Source organism: Rhinichthys klamathensis, unplaced genomic scaffold, assembly GCF_029890125.1.
Source record: "Rhinichthys klamathensis goyatoka isolate OS25496 unplaced genomic scaffold, OSU_Roscu_1.1 h1tg000109l_1, whole genome shotgun sequence".
NCBI lineage: Eukaryota > Metazoa > Chordata > Actinopteri > Cypriniformes > Leuciscidae > Rhinichthys > Rhinichthys klamathensis.
The window spans coordinates 3,635,653-3,649,798 of NW_026606647.1; the positions used below are offsets into that span (position 1 = coordinate 3,635,653).

The 14,146-nt window shown below is 37.4% G+C and overlaps 1 protein-coding gene across 1 annotated transcript in view; it reads right to left on the reverse strand.

Moving 5' to 3' along the window:
- Positions 1-7,907, reverse strand: part of ube3a (ubiquitin protein ligase E3A) — an 81,629-nt gene extending 73,722 nt beyond the window's left edge. The window contains exons 1-2 of the mRNA XM_056253944.1: positions 7,748-7,907; positions 6,695-6,777 (exon numbers count right to left, since the gene is read on the reverse strand). Coding sequence (XP_056109919.1) covers positions 6,695-6,696 — 2 coding nt within the window. The 5' untranslated portion in view covers positions 6,697-6,777; positions 7,748-7,907. The remainder of the gene's footprint in view (positions 1-6,694; positions 6,778-7,747) is intronic.
- Positions 7,908-14,146: the final 6,239 nt, after the last annotated feature.

The window sequence follows — 14,146 nt, forward strand, 5'->3', positions numbered from 1 at the left end:
AATTTATATTCAGACTCCACAGAACATTTGTGCACTGGTTTGGTTCCGATCGGGCGAAAAATCAGGGACTAGTTCGCAAAAGTCGTTTTTTGACAAAATTCAAAATGGCGGAAAATCTATCATGACGGAAATGAAATCGGAGATATACGTTTTTTTCGTCCGGTGACCAGCTTTCCAGTGATATAAGACACTTGAGTCTACGACTTACGGTCTAGGAGTTATGACCAGTTACGCGCAATTGGTTGCTATAGCGCCACCTATGGGCCAATCGGGCTCATAATTTGATAAGCTCTCCTCGATTTTTGTACTACCATCTGACAAAGTTTCAAGTCTCTAGCACTTACGGTTTGGTCTGCACGATGCGTTTTACGGCAGAAGAATAATAATAATAATAATAATAATAAAAATCCTTACAATTACAATAGGTTTTCAGCACTTCGTGCTTGAACACCTAATAATAAAAATCCTTACAATTACAATAGGTTTTCAGCACTTCGTGCTTGAACACCTAATTAAAGCTGCAAGCAGCATTTAGCGGTGTTCAAGCAGTTAAGGCCTTTAAGGCCGTTAAGCACATAAGCATTTAAGACATTAAGTTTTATTTAGCATACATTTAACCACTGACATAATAGATGGAAAACACCATTTACAGCCAATACAGACAATTTACCATAGGAAATGTATGGTTTTAAAGCTTTTTAACAGTTATAGCGCCACTTATGGTCCGATCTCCATGAAACTTTGCATGCTTCTTCACCATGGTATGACACATATGCTCATCAATTTTTGTGAAGTTCTGAGTTTTCATTTATGTTTTATAGGCTTTTGAGTGTATTTTGACACTCCCATTTTCTAAATGACCCTGTTACAGTGAACCAAAGGGCAAAGTTAAACTTTTTTTTGATAATTATTGATCTTGAGAGTCCAGAGAATTGTCCTAGACTAGTCTGGTTCCGATCGGGCGAAAAAACAGGGACTAGTTCGCAAAAGTAGGTTTTTAACATATTCGTGAATATTTAATGAACGATTTGATTGACAGCAATGGTTCTAGAGGCAAAGTTGTTCAGCATGAGGAGATCTATCATTTGATATGCATTTTGTGGGGATATGTGCAACACCATGTGATTACAGAGCCGTAAAACTCGTTAGCGCCAACTAGTGGCCGATTTCTTTCAAAACTCTTACAGACCTCTTAGGCCATGAGTCGAACATGCCCATTGAGTTTCGTTCCGATTGGCCTCCGTTAACCTTGTCTCATAGGGGCTCAAACTTCATTGGTCGATGGCGGTCATGTTTTTTGAGATACGCCAATGTCCTTTTACACATACATGGCACCTTGGACCAAGACACTGCATACCAATTTTCAAGTCAATCGGACTAACGGTCAGGTGGCCACACCCCCTTTTAAGTTTTTTTAATGTTATAGCGCCACCTAGTGTTAAATCGACGCGGTTTTTTTACTATGACCCCAAACTGTCCTCATACAAAAGTGTGTCAAGTTTGGTGAAGATATCTCATTTCCTTCTCGAGTTATAGCCATTTTAGTAAAATAGGCTCCTCCCACAACGATCATTTTGCGCCCCCTAGCAACCGGAAATCGAAATTTCTACTTTTTTTTGATAATTATTGATATTCAGACTCCAGAGAACATTTCTGCACTTGTTTGGTTCCGATCGGGCAAAAAACCAGGGACTAGTTCGCAAAAGTAGTTTTTTGACAAAATTCAAAATGGCGGAAAATCCATCATGGCGGAAATGAAATCGGAGATATACGTTTTTTAAGTCAAGAGTCCAGCTTTCCATTGATATAAGACACTTGAGTCTACGCCTTACGATTTAGGAGTTATGAGCAGTTACGCGCAATTGATTGCTATAGCGCCCCCTATAGGCCAATCGGGGTCATACTCTCTGAACCTCTCCTCGATTTTTGTACTACCATCTGCCAAAGTTTCAAGTCTCTAGCCCTTACAGTTTGGGCTGCACGATGCGTTTTACGGCAGAAGAAAAATAATAATAAAAATCAGGACAATTACAATAGGTTTTCAGCACTTCGTGCTTGAACACCTAATAAAAATCCTTACAATTACAATAGGTTTTCAGCACTTCGTGCTTGAACACCTAATAATAAAAATCAGTACAGATACAATAGGTTTTCAGCACTTCGTGCTTGAACACCTAATAATAAAAATCAGTACAAATACAATAGGTTTTCAGCACTTCGTGCTTGAACACCTAATAAAAATCGGCACAATTACAATAGGTTTTCAGCACTTCGTGCTTGAACACCTAATAAAAATCAGTACAAATACAATAGGTTTTCAGCACTTCGTGCTTGAACACCTAAAAATCCTTACAATTACAATAGGTTTTCAGCACTTCGTGCTTGAACACCTAAATATAATTTATCTTATCTTCAATATCTACACGTACTGTTCGCTCACCTTCGTGGTTCGATTGATCGAGGCTGTTTTCCAAGATGGCTGCTGTCTGTATGCGCTAACTGTACTGTCTGTGTAAAGTATCTTCTTATTAAACTGTCTATACACTTACAAAGTTCTCAATGCTTCGGTTTGCATGTAAGGACACTCATTATGCTGCCGTGTTAGTGTGGGGCTAATTTGAGCCTTGTTAATGGTATTAACTAGCGATCTCTTTTTGCTTACTCGATGCCCAATATACTAGCGTTATAAGCTTAACTGTTTTTAGAGATAAAACTCTTTATATTCGATTATCATGAAAACAAATCTCAGGGAACGATTTAGTCTGTACCAATGTGTTATTACACCCGAGGTTCATTTTGCGCCGGAGTTGTCCTTTAAGTTAAAAATAATCCAAAATAATTATATAAAAAAAAACTTATTCTGCCAGTGGTCAAAACTATCTGCTTGCCATAGCTAGATTTAAAACGGTTAGCTTGTAATAATGGTTTTAATTCCAGTGGTACTGGTGGGTTTCCGCGGGAAATTCGAGCATGTCTTTGCGTCATTACGTCACACCCGTACACATAAAGAAGGAGTTTCGGCTAGCCGGCTATACTGCGCGTGACGAGATGTTTAGATGTATAGGCTTTTCTCGCAGCACTTTACATAATTAAACTTATGGAATCCAGAAAGATCCAAACAACAATCATCAGTGTCAACTGGAGATTCAGCAGTTATAAAACCCCAAAGACTTCGTACTTCGGAATTAAGGTGGCTAGAGAAAGAGAAAGAAACCGTCTCATGCGAACACAAGGATTTAAACATCGGCGGGGCTTTTGAAAAGTGCGTGAACTCCGTGTTTTGAAGGGGTTCAAAACGGAAGAAGAGACGGCTTTTTTCTGCTGAACAAGTAAGACATTTCAATAGTTCAATCGTGTAACAGTACGTTTTCTTAATTCACACAGTTATGGAGTTTCCTTTGTTGTGCCTTTCTCGTTTTGCTATTATGGAGAATATGAATTCTGAACTACACAGGTAACCATTGAAGGGTAGGTCAAAATCCCTTGCCTCTTCAAATACATCTATAATCATATATCCTTTTGAATGGTTATATACTTCCTTTATAAAAATCAATAATCAAATATATTCATTATCACATAATAATTTTTATATTCTTTGTGCTTGCGAAATTATATTTTCTTAAATGCATGTGATGTAAGTAACCAGTTTCTTTTAGGTGCATTCCAATCTTACTTTGAGATTGCACGTAGTACACGCAGGACACGAAGGCCAATAACCCACAAGGCCGTTTGTCTCTTTCTCTGGGATCAGTAGAAAGGTTAGAGGGTTCTAAAGGCAGCGTGGACACATATGATCCTTCGTTGGACATATGGTCAAGCTATATTGAGCGTTACAATCGAACTTTAATTGTTGTATTAAAATGTATTCTTTCCAGTATATTTCCTCCCTTTGGGAGTAAATGCCAGTGATCTGTTTTTCTCCCTAATGAGTGAATGTTTTAGCATTATGTTTTGGTATACTTAACTGATAATAAGGAGCTCAGACTCTCTTCAGCTGTTATTTGCTAGTGTCTGTTATTTGTGTGTGTGTGTGCGTATGACATTCTATGTAGGTTCTGGACGTTCGGACCAGACAACCCGGCGCCCTTCTCAAACCAGCGAGGCCACCACAGACCTAAATCTAATGAGTGGACGACAACTATCTTGACTAATGGCGATAGGCACCCCTATCTCCTCACATGTGTTAAATTGTTTAGGCTCTTAATGTTTCTTAGCCAATGAGAATCATTCAACCTGTAAGCAATGACGTAGCTTAGACCTTGGAAATGGTATAACTGCTGTGATCTTTGTAACTGTAAGGGAGGCGGCCTACGAACTCCTGTGTGAGTCTTAAAGCTGACTTCTGCTGATGAAACTGCAAACTATCTTCAGTAAAACTTTTCTTTAATTATTTATAATTCTGACTCCGGGTCTTCATTCTTCATATCTGGTTCTGGGTCTTTGACTGTATACCCCTTACACCATAAAACACATTAAATTTAAAATTAGTCACGCAATGCTGATGTGATGTTGTTAACATGAACAGTTTGAGAACAAAATCGGCTATAATTTGCACGGTTGCTGTAAATCGCGTTGATTAAATCTAACGAAGCTTATCATGTCGAATGCTTTTTCCCCCTTAGTTGGTCAGAACAAAAATGGATGTTACTTACTTGTTCAGAAGACATTTTCTTATGAAAATTCTTATGTTGGTCAAACTTTCAAAAAGTGAATCTGTGATTCTGTATGACAGTATCCACACAGCGCGGTGACTGACAGCAGCACTCGCCTCAAAACACAGTGTTCATCCGCGCTGTTTCATGCCGATTTACAACCCACGTAAAGATGATAATTCCGCGAATCACTGCAGTTACAGATTTCGAACAGCGAGATGGCGACAAAGAGGAAAAGCTATGGACTGCAGCTTTAAGAGTCTATGATTGGATCATTATTGTAGTTATTATTATGGGGGTTTTTCACGTTATATGTTTGGCAATAGTTCTTCTAAACCTAACTGATGGAGTGTGTAGCTTTTACAACCATGTAGGAAGACACATCGCGGCCATATTCCAGGATGACAACGTCAAGATTCAGAAGACTCAAATTGTGAAAAAATGGTTGGGAGGGAGCATGAAGAATCTTTTTCACACATGAATTGGCACTCTGAGTCCAGACCTTAAATTCATTAAAAGTCTTTGGGATGTGCTGGAGTAGATTTTACAGAGTGCTGGACTCTTGCATTGTCAAAACAAGATCTTGACCAAAAATTGATGCACTTCAGTCTAGATAGAAATGTTTGATGTTATTGCAGATTTTGACTCATATCTATAATGCTGCTACTCATGCAAAATGCTTTTTGCACTGACACCAAAACATCATGCATTGATCAGTCACAATGTGTTAAAAAAAACATTTAATTGACATTTATGTCTTCATCATATATCATTAATTTGATGCCATTCTAATATAAATTTTGGGTTCAACAAGTTTTTCTATTGACAGCATTTGTGGTTTAATATTGAATTAAATAAAAATAATTGACTCGTCCCTCAATATACGAAAAATGATAAGCAAATAAAAATCAGCAACAGTAACAATTTACAATAGAAGCAAATGGAGGCAAATTTCCTGGGGGTTTAAAAGCATACATGAAGCTTGTATTTTTATTACAGTTTTCAAAAAACTCTTTATTATTTGATCTGTAATGCACTAAATTATGCTTTCTGGAATGACACTTTTCTAAGTGAATAAACTTCTGGTTATGTGCCATCAACGTAATGGGCTCTATGCACGGCGGTATTTCCGGTGAAGGTCTAAGGATGCTGGATTACTTCCGCCGATCGTAGAGTCCAATGCTATACCGAGAATTTATATTGGTTTTATACTCTATTGCTATACTAAAGAAACGTTAGTCACAAAAACAGACAAAACAGACACCCCTCATTTTGTTTATGCTTCTGTGTTTATATTAAATAAACATAATTATATATAAAATTACATCTCTAAACGTATTAAAGTTTCGTTTTTAAAGACGAGAGGACAGTAAATTTGGAAGACTCTGCCATAATCCCGTTTTCCTCGGTTTTCCTCCGCTTTAAATCTCCCCAACCGGAAACGCAAGAGCATCCTTGCGTCAAACGCGGAAGTTAACCGTGCATAATATAGCCCATTCATGCCAATATAATTTTGAGGGCTTATACATTTAAAACACTGCAATAATGTTTATTATTGCTTGGCCTCATGTACTTCCAAGTGTATTACTGTAAACGTTACTTTAACAAGCCACTAGTGTGGTCAATAGTGCTTTTTCAACCAACCCACAAGGTGCAGACAGACACAGTGAAATTTCTGAAAAAATAATGCGGGCAAAAAAGAGACTAGCTGTCGATAAAGTAGCGATGCATAAAACACCACTCACACAGACAGAAGCCACTTACTTCCAAACCAAGCAACTTTCTGTTGGTCAACATGGTGAATTCACATGAGCAAAATAGTTCCCTAAATCGTGTAGTGAACTTTTTTGTCCGCACACGAAAAACACTTAATCATGCAGATTCCTGTTGAACAACAGTTTCGCCCAGAAATTGTAAATGTGACCACACCTTTAGGATAATGAAGAATTGGCTTATTCTTAATGAACTGTAAAATATAGTCAGTAATTTGGAAACTGGCAATGTATGTTGATTAAAAAAAAGGTATAAACAAAGACACTTACATTAGACTTGCTTAAAGTTTCCAATATCACACTCTTCTTCAGCTCTGAACTCAAAGAGACCACAAGGTGGTCAGGTAGCAATCCTGCAGATTAACAGAGAGAACAGTCACTCACTCACATCAGTAACTTTACTGCAACATTACAGACAACAGATCTCCACAGATGAATGGGATTATAGTTCACTTAATGCTGACTGATGAAAGGGATTAAAACTACATCAACAACTGATAGAGACTGCTCAGGGTGATTGAGAAACATTTTACTGTTGGTAAACACGATCTAACGTGCATCACGGGGCAGAATGTCACCATAGATAGTGTCTTAAAACCGAAACTACTACATAGACAGTAATTTGGGACCCTATGATGTCCAAACAGGCTGACTAGGTACGTTAGTCAGCTCGACAGTATTTGACACCCACCTATGTGTCTGCAAGAACAGCAGCAACATAAACCTAAAAAGAGGCCAGAACTAAAAACACACGGTGTGCTTTCGCATTAGTACCATCCGGTGTACCGGTAAACAGTCGTTTACCCCGAGCAGGAGGAGGAGAGGCCGCAGAGGGGCAGGCAGGGGGTATGACAGTGCACAAACAACTTCAACCTTGCACACACACGGTCAGTCTGCTATAGATCATTTAAAAACAAACGAACACACACCCAATAGTCACGAATAAAGTGTGTTGATGATGATCGTTGCGCTTAAGGCAGAGTGAGAGCAGCAGATCTTGTAACCTTGCAGTAACTGTCATGGGGAGTAATGGCAGGAAAGAGCTGAGTAACTAGTTAGCCTAGCTGCAGCTAACGTTAACCACAGTCTTGACAATTAGACGCAACGTATGGGTTTTACTTAAAGGTTATTATTGCATAATCAAAAACGATGGAGCAATAAGGATATCGGCATTAAACAGATTTCGCTTGTTTATCAGAAACTCCCTCCGTCCCTACCCGGAGCGAGTTAGCAGCGCGGCTAACTGGCCTAACAGCGCTTATTACGGCTTCGATCGAGCGCGATCGGGATGGGAAAAGGGGGATTAATGTTTTGACAGCTTACTTCTGAAGATGTTCTGATGCAGACGAAAGAATCGGGTCTTTCAACATCACAATCGCTCGGTGTGCGGCGTGTATTCAACTCCAACCCCTCCACAAAATATTCGCGGCCATCTTGATCAACTGAGGCAAACACGGAGAGCGATCCCACAATGCACCGAGGCACGAAGACGACCATCAGTGTAAAACACGGCACAGACCTCTGGCAGTCAGTCAAGATCTGACTGAGATGTGTGGAATACTTTGGAAACGTTTAATGCGGTATACATGTGCTTACAGTACAAACTAACGTTTAAAACATGACTCAAGAGTCTTTTTTAAAATTTCATATACATATATCAAAACCGAAACCATTGTAATATTAAGATTCATCAGCAGATGGCAGAATCCAAAAGGAAAACGGTAAAAACTAGATTTGCATTTGCTGATGGAAATACCAGTAGCCGATCGATACCTGCTGTACTTATCGTACTAGTAGTGGGATTTTGATCTATCTCAGTGATTCGAATCTTTTGAGTCGGTTTACCAAATATATGTATCATTCATTGATGCTTTTTACAGAGCAACATCCTTGGAATCACTTTCAAAATATTTTTTATATCAACATAATTATGATATCTACCTACAGTTCTTTGTCATAAATGCAGTTTACATAATATGACCCGGGAGCAATTGTTTGTTAAAAAAAAAACTGTTTCCCATCCATTAAATAGGCTTGCTTGCTTTATTTATTTAATGAGTTTCCTTTCATCTAAATGTCTTGTGACTTTTCCTACTCTTGATATACTTCATACTTCAGTGCAAAAAATACAAAAATTTGTTTTAAAATTCATTTTATAATAAATCAACCGAAAAGAAATGTAAAAAGGGAGTGGAAATGGCAAATGAACCAACTAGTGGCCCTCTGCAGACATGGTTATAGTGGTATAGTGGTATTATTTCATGTCATTTTCATGTTAAAAGTGTGTTTGTTTTCCACCAGGTGACAGAAATCCTCCACTAAAGCATGGTACATTTTTTTCCTGTTATCTCCATGAAAATGATAAATGTAGATCTTCTTTAAAGTTAATTTTACTGCAAAAATGTAGTAAAAAAATAAGGGTTTAAAAACATTACGTGTTGAAAAAACCTTTTTCAACACATCAACAAAGACAATTAAAGTAATATAAAGTTTCTTAATGAATATTTGCTGGTTATTTACAATGATTAGAAATTAATTCAACATTCAGGGATTGACTTAGAACCTATTGTTCATGCTACCCTATAGTATACTGTAAAAACAATATATTAAATATATTATAAATAGGCCTATATATATTTTTTTTAAATCCTGCCCTCATTTGGGGCTGAGCCCCCATATTTAATGGCCCCTGGTTCACATAATATGTTGAGAGAAAATGTTCTTAAAACAACTTTCATGCAACATCCTTTTGATGTTATTTGTAGTTGATTAATGTTTTTTTGCAATGCTGAGAGAAAATGTTCTTATAGGAACAACATTATCGGGACGTCCTTATGACGTCCCGTCATAAGGATCTTTATCGTTCTTTATCGTTCTTTGTCACGGCTCTTTAATGAGTCATTGAATCATTTACATGTGTAATGAGTCACTGAATCATTTGCTCAACCGATTCGTTAAAAAAACACATTCGCACATTCACAAGAGAAATAAGTCTTTGCGTATCTAAAACTACTTAGAGACTTTAGGTTTTCAATAAGGGGCCAAACACAATTCAGTAAATACTATTATGATATTGTCGCTGTTATTAACATTTGAATGTTGAACATTCTGTCAGTAGGCCTATAGGCCCATTCACACCAAGAAATATAACGATTATGATATAACTATAGGCTACATTAGCATCCACACCAACGGACAATATTGCTGTTTACTATAAGAGCGTGCTGCAATTACAGGATGTTGTCTGCTGCTTTAAATGATTGGGTTTAAATGCGCAGTCAATGTTTTGAATCGTTCCGAAAGTGATTTCAACAATATCGTTCCTTTGTGTCTTTATCATTATTGTTCCCTAAAAAATTAGAACATTACTAAAACTTTATACTGTTAGTTATCGTTCTTGGTGTGAGGTCAATGGAATATTCCAGAATTTAATATAGGCAGTACCTATTTTTGAAATGGATAAAATGACAAAAAAGGAAAATAGCACACACAAGACTGAATTTTTCTAATAAGTAGAGTTCGAATATAGCCTGTATATTGGTTTAGGCTGAATTTATTGCAGAAGTTAAGGTTTAGTGGTTTAGAAAAAACCCGTCCAGAATGTTAAAGAATGAATAAAGTGTTCCCTTGCAAGCACTGTAATAAAATAGCTGTGAATAACGGAGTTTGAATAAAGGAAGCACAAACTGAATAGCTTCCTATTTACTGGTTTCCATAAGACTTTGTCTGTTCCTGTATTGACAACCTATCACGTCACCAGACCCTGTTCACATCTCACTAGCCTTTTACAGCTGCAAGCAGCAGCAGCTGTGAAAGACTTCATTACCATTTATTGAGCTGAACTTTTGTTCTTTATCTAACAGTGTAACACTGATTTATCAATTTGCTCAAATCGCAAATCTGTGTATCACAATAGCATACGACTGCAGTAACTGGGAATATTTTAGAGTCAGCACATGCAGTACATGGAGAAATTGTTAGATATTTGAACATCTAACTCTTATTCCAAGCTGTTCATCACTGTAAAATGCATGAAAATCACCCGTTAGATTACACATGCATCCCACTGTGTGTTTTGCTTATCAAGAAAACCCCCCTTGAAAGACACAAGAGGCATTCTGTAAATTCGGAGGAAGCTCTTGTAGGCTTGAATAATGGAAAAGGTGACTTTATGATGATGCAGCTGTGGAGAATGAGGATCTCATGAATATAGACAGCTGTTTAGCCTGGAGTCAACATGGTTTGAGATCCCACCCCACTCATACAAATCTGCTCAAGCATTATGAGATGGAAAGACTGAACTAATCTAGTTGTCGTGCTGCATTTCTAGATAAGAGGAAAAACATTTATATTTTTAACACAGAGACTCTGCATATGTTCATAAAATGAGCATGCACTAAAAGCACTAAAGACTTGACAAGTCTTTTGGCCTCAATTTTTAAAAAAGGATTAAGTTTAGTGTAGTCTGTAAAATAAACTATGCAAAAACACAGTAGAATAGTAATATTGTGAGATATTTTTAACATTTAAAAGAACTGTTTTGTATTTAAATATGTTTTAAAATCAAAGTTATTCCTGTGATCAAAGTTGAATTTTCAGCATCATTGCTTCAGTCTTCAGTGTCACATGATCCTTCAGGAATCAATATGATTCATTGGCGCTCAAGAAACATGAAACTGGATACCGTTTTTGCTGCTTACTGTTTTTGTAGAAACTGTGATACACCGTTCAATAGTTTTAGTTAAGTACGATTTAAAAAAAAAAAATCACCCATTCCTTAATCACCCATAAAAGGCTCAATATTCAGAACATGCAATTCTTTCTTTCTTATTACTATATTTTCTTTTTTTCAATTATGATTATTATTTTACTAACAATAATCTGATATGATATGATATGATTGATAAACTATGATACATGATATGATATAGGCCTAATAGTGATACAGGCAGTATTTTAGCCTTTAGTTAAATACGATTGTTATTTTTATTCCTTATGCATATGTTGTGATTATTTCATGATTATTTTAATTCCATTTCTATATAAAGCACTTTAAATTACCAGTGTATATGACGTGTGCTATATAAATAAACTTGCTGTTACAGACACTCATTCTATTAGTTTCATTGTCATGGACTTTTAGTTTGTTTTCACCAGTCTTCCTTTGTTCAGTTTTCCCGCCACTCTTTAGTTGTCATGGTAACAGATATGATTAGTTTTCAGTTCAGTTGAGTGTCATTAATTACCCTCATTTGCTGTGTTTGTATCACTCATTGTCCGGTCAAGTTTCCTCATAGCGGTTGGTTTCTTTTGCTCATAATGTGTTGCCTTCTGAGTGCATTATTGAAGACGTTATACCTGATCTTCATCTTCATCGTGTGTTCGTTGCAACTGTTGGTGACACTTGCCATGCCTCGCCTTGCCCAATATAATATAATATACGAGAATAAAATTTATATGGATATATTAATTGTTTTACATGAGTATTAATAGCTGTATTAAGATGAATATTAATAATATTTTTGTGTTATATTGTAAAAGAAAAATTATGCATAGATTCAAATATAACAACACTGTATGTCAGTTAAGCAGGAATTTAAAATAAAAGCAATCATACAGGCTATTGGTTGGGCTTCTAATCTGGCCAACTGTGTAGGACAAGCTGGCATGCGATGAGAGGGAGAGAGGACTATGTGTTAGATAATTCCGACTGAAAAACAGCCCACTGACCATTCTAGAAAGTTCCCTTGGGGCTCAATCTTCCTCTCCCGCCATGTTTAAAATGCATTAGGAATATGTTCCCGTTGACCTTTGGGAGAGCAAGAAGGTCCAGTTATATTTGTCATATATCGCCTCGCTCCCTGTGACCTTTTCAGCAGGCCTGTTTAACAGGGTGATAAACTACAGCTTTAGGAGTAATGCTAGCTGCTATCACTGGACTCGGAAATCATTTTGAAATGATAAAGAGCAGATAGAAAGGGTTCTGGAGAATGTTCCTGTATTTTATTCACAGTGTGACAACTGAATTCTGATGTATTGCCTTACTTGTACTTAAAAAGAGGTCACAATGCTAAAAAAAGAGAGATAAACCTATTAACTGGTTTCTACTCAACAGGTAGATAATTTATACACTTCATTACCAACATGCTATTTGGTTTTGTTCACTCATTTTCACACAGAGCAAAATAAAAACAAGCAAAATCAAAATGCCAGAATGAGGCATTGAAGGACAGCAAATATTTTATTTATTATTCAGCAAGCATCCACCCACAACAAGACCTTCTTGTCTTTTTTTGTGTGAGGGCAAAGACATTACTTCAGGTTTACTGTTTTAAAGCAGCCAGTGCTTTTGCTATAATTTAAATGGATTTGGTCTTCCTGAGAAAATCCATAAATAAGTATTCCTGATTAGGTTGTAATTGCTTCTTCTAGAAAGCATTCGCTTGAGTGATTGCAGCGAAAAGACATTTTATCCAGTCTCAGAACAGATATACTTGTAGGCATTATCATAATTCATTTGGTGGGATACTAAAAGGTGCTTTATAGTGTTCTCAGAATGGCTTAATTGACATTTGAGACCTGAACACGACAAATTATACATGAACACTTCAAGCTACATCTGTCCTCTCTTCCCCTTCTGAAACCTCAAAACAAAAGCATTTCAAGTTGACATGAAATGGAAGTTGCGATTGCCTTTACTTTTCTATTGTGACATAGGGGTTGGACAGTGAAACTGAAACGCTGGCCAATATAGTGTTCGAGGTTTCACACCTATATGTGTTGGCTTATCTTCACTATCCATCAGTAAGAATTGAGTTTGAAGGTTGAATTAGCAAAGCAATAGCACATGCAGCTGTACATAAAATATTGCAATCCACACAACAGAATGGGAGACATATCAGAGTTCAAAAGAGGACAAATTGTTGGTGCACGTCTCGCTGGCTCATCTGTGACCGGGACAGCAAGTCTTTGTGGTGTTTTGAGAGCTATGGTGTCCAGGGTAATGTCATCATACCGTCGCGTAGGACGAACCACATCCAACAGGAGTAACTGTCGACACAAGAGGAAGTTGTCTGAAAGAGATGTCCAAACCCGGATTGAATCCAAAAAATCATAAAACCACTGCTACCAAACTCACTGGAGAATTAAATGCGCACTTTTACTCTCCTGTTTCCACCAAAACTGTTAGTCGAGAGCTCCACAGTCAATATTCATGGTCAGCAGGCTGTTATAGCCAAACCTTTGGCCATGTCAGTTTCATTGATGCCAACAGTGTAAATCTTGACAATGTAAAACATGTATTGTTCTCTGATGAGTCCACCTTCAGTGTCTTTTCCTCATCCGTGGGAAAGAGGCTAAACACCCAGAGTGGGGAGGATCAGTGATGGTTTGGGCTGCAATATCATGGCATTTCCTTCTGTGCGTGATGGGGGCGTCACTTCCAAGGACTACCGAAGCATTCTGGAGGATCATTTGCACCTAATGGTTCAAACATTGTACCCTGAAGGGGTTGCCGCGTATCAGCATGATAATGCACCAGCACAGCAAGACTTGTGACAGAATGGTTTGATGAACATGAAAGTGAAGTTGAACATCTCCCATGGCCTGCACAGTCACCAGATCGAAATATTTTTGAGCCACTTTAGGGTATTTTGGAGGAGCAAGTCAGAAAATAATTTCCTCCACCAGCATCACATAGTAACCTGTCCTGTTCTGGAAGAG